Below are 14667 nucleotides of genomic sequence, written 5' to 3' on the forward strand. Positions count from 1 at the left end.
GAATCACCACGATTCTTTCACTCGTTACCTCTGTTTAAAAATTACGAAAGCAACGGGGGACGTGAAAACGTGACCAAGAAGATCAATTGGAATCATATTTATATAAAGAAAAATTAATTTAAATTCTTATTATTATATTATATTATAGAATTTAATGATCAGTTAAATTAAAAATTTTTTAATGGATGGAACGCAGGTTATTTCAAACTTTTTTGTTTAAATCTTGCGAAAGGTATCTGGATATTTTTATACGCGTTCTTTCTTCTCGATCGCAGAGGAGCGGAAGATGGACGAGGGGATAGAAATTTTGCAAACAGCCGAACGACACGCCGATCCTGAAGCAGCGACAAAAGATGTTTCGGTGAAAGATTGGCGGTCGATGGCAAGAAGAAGCCAATGGGGGAAGAATAAAAGGAAGAGCGTGGCAAGGATCGATCTTAGGTGGAGTGGTTCACTCCACTCTGGTATTCTGTTGGAAGGTTATAAGCGTCAGCCAGTGTCATAACCGTGGGTCAATGAGTCGAGAGGGGTCGTAAATCACCGGCCGAAACCGTCCCACGCTTTCGAAAGCGCCGCACAGGCTTTCAAGATTAACAAGGGAACGTTTAAAAGGTGCAGAGTCGTTTCTCGAGCCATGGAAAATTTTTTCCAGTCTTCCCTTGGTAAAAAGGTTGGAAAAGGAGGAGGAAAATTCCTTCTTGTATCGGTGGCTTTTCCATCAGTGTACTCGAGAAACGTCAAGAAGCTTGGATTTCGACCTCGTTTTGTTTTCCCCCCACAACCGATACCCCCGCTGTGGACTCCAGGCGTCTCCAACAGCGTCTTCTTCTTCCACTGCGTGCTTCTATGGACTCTCTTCGGTCCATTCAACTGCTGTTTAAAACATCGAGACAAGGCATTTTATCGTTTCTGGTAAATTCTAAGCATCTCGAGAGAGACTTAGAAGAGGCTCGGCCCCTCAAAGGGTGGTTTTATCAGCTTTTCGTTCGATGGACGGTTATTGGGGATAATAATGGCGGTCGGTGATGATAAATCGGAAAAGGAGACAATGTTTCTCGAGAACTAAATAATAAAAAATAAATGCTAAATAATAGTTTCGTGAATTTTTAATTTGGAAAGAATTTGGAAATTTCTGAGACCTCTCTTTTCACAAATAATGGAGATTTTAATTTTTTTAACGAATGCTTTTCCAAGATAAATCTTTAAATGTGACATTTTTATTTCGATAAATAAGAAAGAAGAGAAAAAAGAAAATACTTCTTAGAATATTCAAATATTTATCTCACCATCTTAGAATTTTTCGATTTCCGGCAGAAGATGAATCAATCGTTTCGAAAGAATTTCAATAAACAAAACGAAAACTTTGGAACTGTTCTTGGAATACTTCATAACGGTCCTCTCTGACGGATAAGATATCGAAGGCCAAGTTTTGGAAAATTATCGCATCGATTACAGCGTGCACTACCCTTGTCAGAAACGTCAGTCAACTTTCTCTCCCTCTTCCAAAGAAGCCTTCTTTATTAGGGAATCCTCCGCGTTATCGTTCGACACACATCCAACAATCGCTTTTCCACTTTTCGTGGAAAGTCAAAGCATTCGTATTCTTGTTTTGTCCATCCTGGTAAATAATCGATTCGATTTTCCAGGATCCAGGACAGATAGACTTTTTCCACGGGAAAGTGCTATCTCGGTTAAAAAGTGTTTGAGAAACAAATATTCGGAGAGGAGATAGATAGATAAGGATTCTGTTTGATATACAGTGGCTCTCAACTCTCGCTTTTCCACGACTTTTTACACCTCTTGCTTTACAGCGGTCCTCGTGTTTGAACGGGGATCGTGGCCGATTTCGTCCGTGTTTGCATACGTTTAACGTCTTGAAATTCGTCCGAGTTTAAGGGTTCTTCTCCGCTCGAAGATTTTTTCCCCTTAAATGATATTGGTTCTCTGGCGATACGATAAATAACAACTCTGGATTTAGAATTCGTCGTCGCAAAAAAAGGATATTCCTTCGACATTTGCATAAGAAATCGAGGATCTACGTTAAAATTTACAAAATGGAGAGGGGAAGATACATTATGTATTGCGATTTTAACCCTTTCCGCGATTTTAACTCTTTCCATAAAATTGTATGCGTATTGTACACATGACGAGCGACTGGAGTTATCTTTCTCTGGAAATCAGTAGCATTTGAGATTCCTCAATAATAAAAATCACAGCTAATCTTTCTGTATTGTATAGATTTTTGTAAGAGTTAATTTCAATGCGATAGTTGAAAGATCCAGAAGCCAATCAATGGAATTCACGTTCTCAGAAAGTATCGTACCATCATTTGAGATTCATCAATAATAAAAATCAAAAAAAAAAAAAAAATATCGTAGACGCTGACGATCTTTCTCGAGTTTAATTTCAATGTGATAGTTGAAAGATCCAGAAGCCAATCAATGGAATTCACGTTCTCAGAAAGTATCGTACCATTATTTGAGATTCATCAATAATAAAAATCACCAAAAAAAAAATAAAATATGGCAGCCATTGATAATCTTTCTGTATTGTACAGATTTTTGCAATTATTTCAATACGATAGTTGAAAATCCAGAAGCCAATCAGTGGAATTCACGTTCTCAGAAAGTATATATTATAGAATCTAATAATCGATTCACTGCTTTTACCAATCACTTAAATTAATTACCGATCTCCAAATCTATTTAATTATTCAATTAATATTTTTATGCGTTCGAACAGAATTAAATACGCACGAATGATCAACAATTTTGTACACATGAAGCGACTGGAGTTATCGTACCATCTTTCTCTGGAAATCAGTAGAATATTTTCTTTATATCATTTGAGATTCCTCAATAATAAAAATCACCAAAAAAAAAAATATCGCAGACGCTGACTCTCGACTTTAATTTCAATGTGATAGATCCAGAAGCCAATCAATGGAATTCACTATATACTTTCTCAGAAAGTATATAGAACCTAATAATCCACTGCTTTTACCAATCACTTGAATTAATTACCGATCTCCAAATCTACCCAATTATTCAATTAATACTTTTATGCATTCGAGCAGAATTAAATACGCACGAATGGTCAACAATTTTCGAGATAGGAATATCTTTCGAGCACCGTCTTTTCCACCACCGAGCAATCACTGGACACACAACCCTTAGACACTCACTTGGTATACTGTAAAAGCCGCCGGATGAGGTGCGTACGAGGCAGGATGGCTGGAGGTCGGGATCACGCTCGTGGTCGCTGGCTGCGTGACTTCCTGGCAATCTTCCGTTGACGCGACTCATTGTAGGATTACGCGGAGGCACATCGGGCGGGCCCCGCGGCGCCGAATTGTCCAACAAACACCCTGCAACCGAAACCACTTCTCTTAGTGCTGTGTAAATAACACTTGAAATGGGAAGGAAGTTTAAAAGTGAGTGCAAGGTGATCATATTGGATTATTTATACCATTGGTCCATAAAGATTTATAGTAAATTGTATTCTTGGAAAGAGATTCATTGTTCAACAAACAACTGACAATCAAACTATCTTTCTTATTTTATTAGTATATTTAGTATATTTAAATTAGTAATATAATATATATATTATATATTATAGTATAATATAATATATTATATATTATAGTATATTTAAATTAATAAATTCATTCATAAAAGTTTAAAAGAATATTTTTGCAATCATATTGGATTGATTTATGGTAGTATATTTGGATGATTTAGTATATTTAAATTAATAAATTCATTCATAAAAGTTTAAAAGAATATTTTTGCAATCATATTGGATTGATTTATGGTAGTATATTTGGATGATTTAGTATATTTAAATTAGTAATATAATATATATACTATATATTATAGTATATTTAAATTAATAAATTCATTCATAAAAGTTTAAAAGAATACTTTTGCAATCATATTGGATGATGATTGGATTGATTTATGGTAGTATATTTGGATGATTTAGTATATTTAAATTAGTAATATAATATATATACTATATATTATAGTATATTTAAATTAATAAATTCATTCATGAAAATTTAAAAGAATACTTTTGCAATCATATTGGATGATGATTGGATTGATAGAAGTAATTAATTGATTTTAAAGATTTAACCTGCAATCGACAAATCATTTTTCTTAGTTTATAGTAAATTGAATTCATGGAAAGAAAGTTTAAAGGAAAAGCATATGATTGATTCATGACGATCTTTTTAATTGTAAGATTCAAATCACTTTTCTTAATTTATAGTAAATTGCATTCGTATAGAAAAATTTGGAGTTGTATTGGACGATTTATATGATTCACAAAGAAACGATCTTCATTCGACTTCAATCATAAGATTCACGATTTGGTCAGATATAATTTTTCCAACAGCACAATCGCTTGCAACATTTTGGGAATAATAATAAACGTTATAATAAAAAAATTTTTAATACAATCTTCTATCAAAGTACAACGAGTAATAATTTCCTGTTCGAGGATGAACCCGCAAATATCTTCCGCTTCGAAATTCAATCCGATCCCCAAACTTCAATTCCTTCCAATTCCCTCGTTTCCAACCCCTATCAAATCGATCGGATCGCGGGAAAAAGCAATCTCGAAAGACAACTACGATGCTATCTATCGAAAGCATCGTAAGAACCGATTCGATTCAACTTGGGGGGAAAAAAAAAAAAAAAATAACAATTTTTTCAGTCTCCACTAACGATCATCCTTCCAGGAGGAAAATCGAGGACGGAACAATGACTGCGCGTAATCCAGGGCAGGTGGCCAGGTGGTTTCCATCGGGGCGAAAGGGTTGAGCCGATCTCGCGATCAGGCACGTTTCACACAGGCGGACTCTGTTACAGGGATTACACGAGGTCGAGTGACCCAGAATCGCGGGTGCCTCTCTCTCTCTATCTCTCTCTCTCTCTCTCTCTCTGCCCCTTGCGCAACCATGCGAAATGAACATTTTTCGAAAGCAGCGGCCCCCAGCTTTTTTTTCTCCATCCATGCCAGGTATAACAATGTCACCCGTACTCTCCTTTTTTCCTGTCTCTCTCTTCCTCCTTTTTTTCGAAAAGCACATTTATAACGGAAGATGCGCTACCGTTTTTTATTTTTTTTACTTTTTTTCCCCCGAGAGCCAATACAATACAGGGGTTATCTCTGTTAAAATTTTTGCAACAATTTTTACGAGCTTCCATCCCACAGATACAGTTTCGAGAAAAGATCGATGATTGTGTGTATATATATATATATATTTTATTGCTTTATCGAAACGTGATAAATGTTATTCGACGAAGGCGGGTCGAAATTTTTATTATCGAGATGAATCTTGACTCGTTTAAAAATCTTTCAAATCTTGTTTCGTTTGATTTTTTTTCGAAGTTACGATACGAATTTTTGGGGAACATAGGGGAAAGTAAAGGGGTTAAAATTATATTGTATTATTTATTATCTCGATTCGCGGCGCGAATCTTTCATAAGTTTGGAACGGGTCGCGATTCATTTTCAGATTTCCTATGCCTCGATACTCGAAAAGTAGAACAAAAAGAGAACCAGATTCTTCGAGTCGATTATAAGCCCATTTCTTAAGCACCCTCTCTCCCTCTCTCTCTCACGCACGTTGCATCGAGTACAATCTAAAACGCCTAACAGGCCGATCTCCCGTATAGGGTGACCGTCGGAAGAAACTCGAGCCGTGCTCTTTTTTACGTTCTCTTATATTGGCCAATGAACTGGATCCTTTCCCTTTTTCTCTCTTTCTTTCTTTCTTTTTTTACGCCTCTGAGAGAACAGTTCCTCCGACATTCGATCGGTTACCTACGCAACGAATAGAAGAAGACTCTGAACGGAATAAAGGAAACTAGTAAGCAAGAAAAGAGGAGAGGAGAGGAAGAGAGGCAAGTTAGCTCTGGCCTAAGAAAAGTAGAAGTTTTCGTTCATAGGCGCGACAAAGATCCAGAAACACTCCTCCCTCCCCCCCGACTAATCGTTCTCTCCCTCTTTCTCTTCCTCCATTTCCCCCCTCCTCCACCCCTCGGCTTCATCCAAGAGCACTCGACCCTTTTACGAGCCAACTTTCTTCAGTTTTCGACGTTTTCCCCCCGGAGGGGCAGCCGCCATTTCGTTCCCGGTGGCGTGCATCGACCAAGAACGCCGGGACATGTAAATTGCCGTTGACACAACGGCCGTAACACCGCTGGATGGAAGAACGAATCGGGTATCTTTACGACTCTCGTGAAATTTCCCGTTATTACTTTTCATACGAGAGAGAAAGAGAGAGAGAGGAGAATTTATTTACGCAGAATATAAACCTCTTCCTCGAAGAACTGATTTCGAGAATAATCGTATCGTAATCTCATCATCCAAAAATCCATACGTTTATATTTAATTAACACGTCACCCATTTGAATACTTATGAATGATTTTCGTAGGTGTTTGGAAAGATATTTTGTAGGATGTAATAAAATTATTAAATTGTTATAAGAATAATAAAAAAATAATTTTTAATGTAAAACATTTTAAAACATTCTATACAAAAGGTTGAGGTTGATCCGGATAATTTGGACAAAAAGTTGCTGTCTTTTTTAAATTCCTGCGTTTGATTGGTTATTATCTTTTATCTGAATAACATAATTTGCATGCAGTCTAATACTTTTGCGGCTAATAATTCTCTAAATCTTCCAATTTTGGGGTGTCACGAATCTCATGGTGATAGTTTATGAACATATCGTGCTCTGACTATCGAACACGATTACCTACTGTGATTCTAGTAGACAAGCTACACGAATAATTTATATACAATTCACAACTAAGAAGTATATTTGTTAGTCAAAGAACATCATCTAAATTATAATCCAAATTATCCAAATTGAAATATTCAAAATATATTATATAAATCAATTGTCGATACAATTACTATTACCAATACTTCTATTGCAGATTATCTGGTCTCTAATAGACAAGCCACACGAATAATTTATATACAATTCACAACTAAGAAGTATATTTGTTAGTCAAAGAACATCATCTAAATTATAATCCAAATTATCCAAATTGAAATATTCAAAATATATATATAAATCAATTGTCGATACAATTACTATTACCAATACTTCTATTGTAGATTATCTGTTCACCCTGGTCTCTAATAGACGAACCACAGGAATAATTTATAATATAATAATATAATAAATTTTTATATAATAATCTAAGAAATACATTTACGATTAGTCGAAAGGCATTCGACAGTCATATTATCCAAATTAAAATATCCAAAATATATTATAAAAATTAGTACTACTATTGTCGATACAATTACTATTATCAATACTTCTATTGCGGATCATAGTGATACAACAATTAGATAGTTTATGAACACATCGTGTTCTGACCATTGGACATGATTATCTGCTCACTCTGGTCTCTAATAGACGAGCCACACGAATAATTTATAATATAATAATATAATAAATTTTTATATAATAATCTAAGAAATATATTTACGATTAGTCGAAAGGCATTCGACAGTCATATTATCCAAATTAAAATATCCAAAATATATTATAAAAATTAGTACTACTATTGTCGATACAATTACTATTATCAATACTTCTATTGCAGATCATGATGATACGACAATTAGATAGTTTATGAACATATCGTGCTCTGACATGATTATCTGCTCACCCTATAATAATTTATAATATAATAATACAATAAATTATATATAATAAATTAATATTATCCAAACTATCCAAATTAAAATATTCAAAATATACTATGTAAATCAGTACTACTATTCAATACTCTTGCCAATACAATTATTATTATCAATAACAATTGATCTTCTATTGCGGACGCGAATGATGGAAACAAATGATGCGAGACATGATCCTTTCGACCATCAGACATTACTAAAATATCGGTAGAAATACTGGAATACACTTAATACAACGGCGGGCGTGACAGTCAACGTGTTAATTGAAGAAGAAGTTTGAACCACGTGCCTTCTATTCTACGAACAGAGAATATTCTCTATTTCGTACCATAACAAACGCGTAGCAAAATCAATCACGTATTCACTTCCAAGGGATAACTTGGCAAAAAACCCATACAAGAAAAAAAAGAAGAAGAAGAAAAAGCGGCCGTTCTCCGCAACGATTCTCGGCATCGAAAGCATCGAAACGGAAGAAGCATCGAATACTTATTCTTCCTAATAGATCGGCGGGAGCGGGGATCGTTACACGCCGATCCCATTCTTTCCTCGCGTCGATCCAAAGGAGTCTTTCCAAAGGAAAAGAGCAACGTGGAAAGGTGGAAACGAGCCGCTGCTACGACCACTCGAGGACGATACAAAGGACGAGTATCCTCCTCCTCCTCCTCCTCTGCGTTCAATCCTCGAATTATCCTCGCCCGATAGATCCTTTCTCCCCGTAAGGATCCTTCCAAACGTAAACGTCATCGCGTTTTCGAGGACGGGGGGACCTTGTTGTCGCACCCGGCCGCGTAATGGATGCGCGCCCATTCAAAATGGAGGAACGCGTAACACAATGTAAGGGACGCCAAAGAGGCCGTGTCTAATGGAATTTATTAGAGAAGCGTATACCTGAGAAGCAACCTTTCTTTTCCTTCCCTTTCTTCTCTTGCACGCGCAACTCTTCGAATCAAGAAGGTAATGGCACTCGCCAACCCAGTTGGCTGGTTGGTTGATGGAGTGGAGGGGTAGTTTCGTCTACGTAGAGGGGGCAAGTTTTTGATTTACGGGTGATCAAGGTTGGGGAAAGTGGAAATTTCTTGAGTAGGGGGTGGTTGTAATTCGCATCGATTCGTAATTTCTTCTACGTGGGAATAATTTTATTGCGCAAGTTCAGTGATCTCTAAGATAAGATTACACGTAAAGGAATCTATTTACGATATTCTAAGAAAATCAAACGTAAATAAATATTGTCGCCGTTCAAGAGTCCTCGAATGGTGACTCCAAGCCATCACTTGGATGATTATTTAAAATATCTTTACGTATAATCTTATAAAGATTATATATAATCTTATAAAATGGAATGATGTACTATCGAAAGGTTTTGTTTGTCTCAAATCGTGATTCGAATATTTTCAAAGTTAGTCCGAGTTTTAACAGGTTGGAAATAGAGATATTATTTTCAAAGATTATTTTTGTGATGGAATATGAGTTTGGTTTCTCGTTATTAAATAACGAAATTATTTCTATTGAGAAACTGACGATGAAAATAGAGTATAAGAAGATGAAAAATAAGAATAATAGACGATGAATGTAAGAGCACGTTATTCGAATTATTCTGATACTGAGGACGCATCTTGATAATCACTTTATTATTAAAATAAACGCGCGAAACAACGATTTTCTTTTTTTACACATTTCTTTATACGTTGATTCGCGCTTGAAATCATTTCAGCTAAGAAATCATTATTTCGAAAAAGGCAAAGAAGCGCAAAGAATTAATGTACAACACGATGCTTGTTGCAAAATCAATTAATTAGATCCGTATTTAATTAGATATTGCGATTTTAATAGGAGAGTTGAAAAAAATCGAGATATTATAATATTTCCATTTTGGATTGGAGAAGGGGTTTGCGAGATTAAAAAGAAAGTCGCGATTTTCCCCGAAAAAGATCTTAAAAAGACGGGAAAAATCACGGGCGGGACAAAGCCATCCGTGAAATCGAATTAAATGTTTTTCGAAGCGCGGGATTCATTCGGCGCTTTAACAATTGTCGATCGAGAATTTCCGTAACCGGCCATGTTTCGTTTCAATTTACCCCGGCCGGTGGAAGGGACACAACGGACTGATTGTAAACCGTCGTCGTTTGTTTAAAGAAAAAAGAAAAAAAAAAAAAAAATAAACTCACACTAACTCGATCGAACGAAAATTTACATCGATGAATCGAGAACGATTTCTTAGAGAAATTCGTACGTATACACTTTGAGAAATATGCAAACCTTACTCTCCAAAAGAATATCCATTTGTAAAATATTTTTACTCGATCAAAAGTTTATTCCTAATAGAAAACTCTCCCCCTTTCTAGTCTCTCTCTCTCGTGATAACGAGTCCGCTAAGGGTGGATTAATTTTTCCACGAAAAATCGTCGCCTTGCTAAAATGTTAAATCGTTCAGAAGCGAACAGTGGAGGAGGAAGAGAGAGAGAGAGAAACCGATTCGGTTCCCCGGTCACGTATCGAGGGAGAAGAGTATTTTGGGGTGCGGAGGAAAATGGACCAAGGGTTAGCCGCCTCTGGATTAGCTTTCGAACCTTCGAACCTAGAATTAATACTGTATCGAGGAAGAGAAGGGTAAAAATTACGCGTAAGTCGTGAGTGGGGGAGAGAAAGAGAGAAAGAGAGAGAGAGAGAAAATCGTCGCTATGGGAATCCACGAAACGAGATCGGAACGAGGAACAATTGCATATGAAATGCGGCCGCTCGAATTGGCCGTGAAAAATGTTATCGCTTCGTTTCATTTTTTTTTTTTCCTTTTTTTTTTAATCTCTTCTCTTTTCGAGGGGATTTTTTTGGGGGGAGGAGGAGGAGTATATATAATAAAATAGAGACGAAAAAAGCACTCGAGAGTGTTTGTTAATTAAAGTAATTGAGGGTTGTAAATAAAAATAAACTGAAAATCTATGGATGTCCTCTTCCCCCTTCTCCCCTCCCTCTCTCCCCTTGTAGTTTATTTATTCATACTCCCAGGGCGGATGTATCCTTTGTTACAAGTTCTTTTTAAAATGAAATTTTTTTTTTCTTTTTTTTTATAATTCCTGTCAGCTTTATGTCAGATCTCGACCTCGACTCTCGACAACGACGTATTTAAATAAATTAATCAATCGCTACCATCGATCACCAAGGAACAACTATAAATAGTGCTTTGTGATTTCCATCCTCTTTTATAATTACGTGCTAAATATCGAGCTTCGTTGTCTCATGGAAGGGAAAAAAAAAAAAAATATATATGTATTAATAGATAATGCATCAAAGTTTCGCGTTTTCACATAACATATATTCGAGAATGAAGCATCGAAATAACATGAATAGCACGGTAAATTTTCAGAGCGACCGATCAAAGTCGATCAAACTTTCAAACTTTGACAGCGAAACTTTCCAGATAGATAGATAGATAGATAGATAGATAGAGAGAGAGACAGAAGGAGATAGAGAGGTTTTGTCCGTAAAAAGGCAAGACCTCGACGTGTCTCGACTGGAAACGTTTCCTTCCGGAAGAAGCTCGTGACTTCGGAATGTGAATTACGACCCCCCTCCCTTGCCTCGTCGCGAGATAATCATATACGCGTGTCGAAAGGGCCCTTAATTTAAAATACACGATCCTCTGTAGCCTATTCTGAGACGAATTGATTCAACATTTATTTATTTTTTTATTACGTTGAGATTGAAGACAAGTTGCGAGCGAAGGGGAAATAAAAATAAGAGAAATAAAAATAATGCGTGTAAATAAATATCGCAAGTTTGAATATTTGAAAGACTTAATCCTCCAATTATTTAATATAGAAGTATATTTTATATTTCTCAAGACGACTCGATTCAACATTTATTATTATTTATTGAGATTGAAGATAAGTTGCGAAGGGGAAAAATAAAAATAACGCGTGTAAATAAATAAATATCGCAAGTTAGAATATAGAATCGAGAGTTCGAGGAGTGGATGATATATCGAGAGTATTAAACGACGAATCTTCTCCAAATTTAAAGATTTGAAAGACCAATTATTTAATATAGAAATATATTTTATATTTCTCGAGACGAATCGATTCAACATTTATTATTACGTTGAGATTGAAGACGAGTTGCGAGCGAAAGAAAAAAGTAAAAATAAATAAATATCGCAAGTTAGAATATTCGAGACTTAATTCACCAATTATTTAATATAAAAATATATTTTATATTTCTCGAGACGAGTTAATTCAACATTATTACGTTGAGATTGAAGACAAATTGCGAGCGAAGGGGAGAAATAAAAATAAGTATAAATAAATTGCAAATTAAAATATTCGAATAGAAAACTCGAAAACTGAATGGATAATATATCGAAAGTGATCTAACGACGAATCTTCTCCAATCTCCGAAATTTAAAGATTTGAAAGACTTAATCCACTAATTATTTAATATAAAAATATATTTTATATTTCTCGAGACGTGTAAATAAATAAATATCGCAATTTAAAATATTCGAGAGCTCGAGGATGATATATCGAGAGTATTAAACGACGAATTTAAAGATTTGGAAGACTTAATTCACCAATTATTTAATACAAAAATATATTTTATATTTCTCATTCTTTCCTCGTCTTTCAAAAATACTTTACTTATTACGTGAAATTATTATTTTTACCTCTCGAACTTTGTCTCAAATCGATAAAATCGTTTTAAAATTGGAAAATCGGTGGATATCCTCTCGAACTCGTATCCTCGAGATTCGAGATTGACGAGGGAGAGTATCGACGGGGGTGGCCGATAATTTATGGGCGACACCGCGGCATTTAGTTGTATATAATAATAATAGGGAGAGCACGGTTGATCGGTTAGCGATTCCAAAGTTCTCGCGAAAATTTGCCGGCAGCAGCGCTCCCGCCACTGTATCAATTTGCCGTAATTGAATTGCGTTTCGACGAAATATAGCCGGCCCCGGTTAAAGTGGCGCTATCCGAGAGTTCGCTCGTTCGATCGAAACCAGATTCAACAAGAGAAGAATAATAATTTTTTCCCTCCCTCGAAAATCGATCCAACCTAATGCAATCGAAACCCGAAAACGAGCTTTGTTGCGCCGAATTATCTAAATAGTTCCATCATCAAAGAGATTTTTTTTTTTCTCTCCGATCGATCAACTTTTGCATACCTCTTTCACGCGTTGAAAGATTAATTCGAAAATGGTGCAATTACGATTATTAGGAAGATCTCACTGTATTTCGAGAAGAATTTCGTATCGTATTACATTTCTCGAGGCAAACACCGTAGAAAATTCCAAGAAAGAGAAAGACACGTCGATTAACCCTTCTTTTTCAAATTCTTCTTCCCTAAAAATTTTCCAATTTCCAAGAAAATCGATACAAAATTTCGTTTCCTCGAAGAGATTAAAATTACTAATGAGGAGAGGGTGCCATGGAGGAGAAAAATCTTGCAAAAAGAGAGGACGAAAACGATTTTAATTGGAAGCCAGAGGAGGGAGAGGCGACGGTTGGCAGCGTTGCCTGGCTGGAACAGGGCTCGAGGTGAAGGCTGTGACTTCAGGGTTGCGGAGAAAGGTTAGGGGTCGATCCTCGCTTCCCTACGTACTACCAAGTTTTAAATCGTGCGATTTCCTTTTTCTCAAGGAAATAGAAAGAGTTAATTTACTTTGGACGCAAGAGAAATTGTGAGGAAGGGGGAAGGAATACGTTACTCGATGTATCTTATTTCAACAATGCTCAAATCTGCATATGGGGCGTGTGCACGATTGGATACATGCGTTCACATCTGCCTACCTATTTCCTCTCTCCTTCCTCCTCCCTTGACACGCGCGTGTTTCCAACGAGATCTCCTTCAGGCCAACTCTCATTGATATTTTAGTAATGCAGGAATAATCTGTCGCATCATTTCTTTCTATCGTTATGTTCCTGAGGTTAAAATTTCTGTTCCTAATTCGTTGAAGAAGGAAAATGAAAGAGTTGTGTCTTAGTGAATCATGTAGCAGACAACAACTTTTTGTCTAAATTGTCCTGACCAATCTTAGCTTTGTATAAAATGCTTTGAAGTTTTACATTCTAAATGATCTTTTTAATAAACCATTTTTCTACTAAAATTTCTGTTTCTAATTTGTTCCAAGGAAAAAAATGGAAGAATTGTGTTTTAGTGAATCATGTAGCAGACAACAACTTTTTGTCTAAATTGTCCTCAGCTTTGTATAGAATGCTTTGAAGTTTTACATTCTAAATAATCTTTTTAATAAACCATTTTTCTATTACTTTTATAAGAATTTTATCACACTCTGTGGAATATTATTACACTTTCCAAATTCTTTGTAAAAAGATTCTTTGTAAGTAGTCGAATAATGTAATAAATTTATTAAAAAAATGAATTACAATGTAAAACTAATATGATACTTAACCTCAAGAAAGAACATAACCTATAAACGCTGCTGCTATTGATATATTAATAAAATTAAAATTCCAATTTATGCATTATATAAATAGAATTCAACATTTACCAATATTTTGTATTTATCCTTTAAAGAGATTAACACTCTACACAAAACTTCTGTATATACGACTCGTCAAAACACAATTCTTCCATATTTCTTTTCAAACGAATTGGAACGAATTAGGGGAGAAATTTTAACAATCATACCAATCGTTACACAGAGGAACGTAATGATGGAAACAAATGACGCGACAGATCATTCTTATGCGACTCGAATCACTAAAATATCACTGAGAAGTACGGTGGCCTGAAGGAGATCTCGTTGGAAACGCGCGGCGGTCGAATTTTTTCACTAGGCAAAATGGGGGTAAAGCTTCGCGCGGGTTTGAGAGACGGTTCTCGAGAGGAGTGGCTCGTGTGGTTGGGGGTAAAGGGAAAAGAGCTTAATTCGTTTCCCGTTGGAATTCACGCGCCGGGGGAATAAAGGGAGGGAG

The 14667-nt window shown here is 35.8% G+C and overlaps 1 protein-coding gene across 9 annotated transcripts in view; it reads right to left on the bottom strand.

Moving 5' to 3' along the window:
• The window catches only part of LOC102680787 (teneurin-m), a 605289-nt gene that overhangs the window by 22867 nt on the left and 567755 nt on the right, over window positions 1-14667 (bottom strand). For all 9 annotated transcript variants that reach the window (XM_031508000.1, XM_006610621.2, XM_006610619.2 and 6 more), the window contains one exon: window positions 3185-3367. In XM_031508000.1, the coding sequence (XP_031363860.1) occupies window positions 3185-3367 (183 nt within the window). The remainder of the gene's footprint in view (window positions 1-3184; window positions 3368-14667) is intronic.

This window comes from Apis dorsata, unplaced genomic scaffold (genome assembly GCF_000469605.1).
Source record: "Apis dorsata unplaced genomic scaffold, Apis dorsata 1.3 scaffold_74, whole genome shotgun sequence".
In the NCBI taxonomy this organism is placed as follows: Eukaryota; Metazoa; Arthropoda; class Insecta; order Hymenoptera; family Apidae; genus Apis; species Apis dorsata.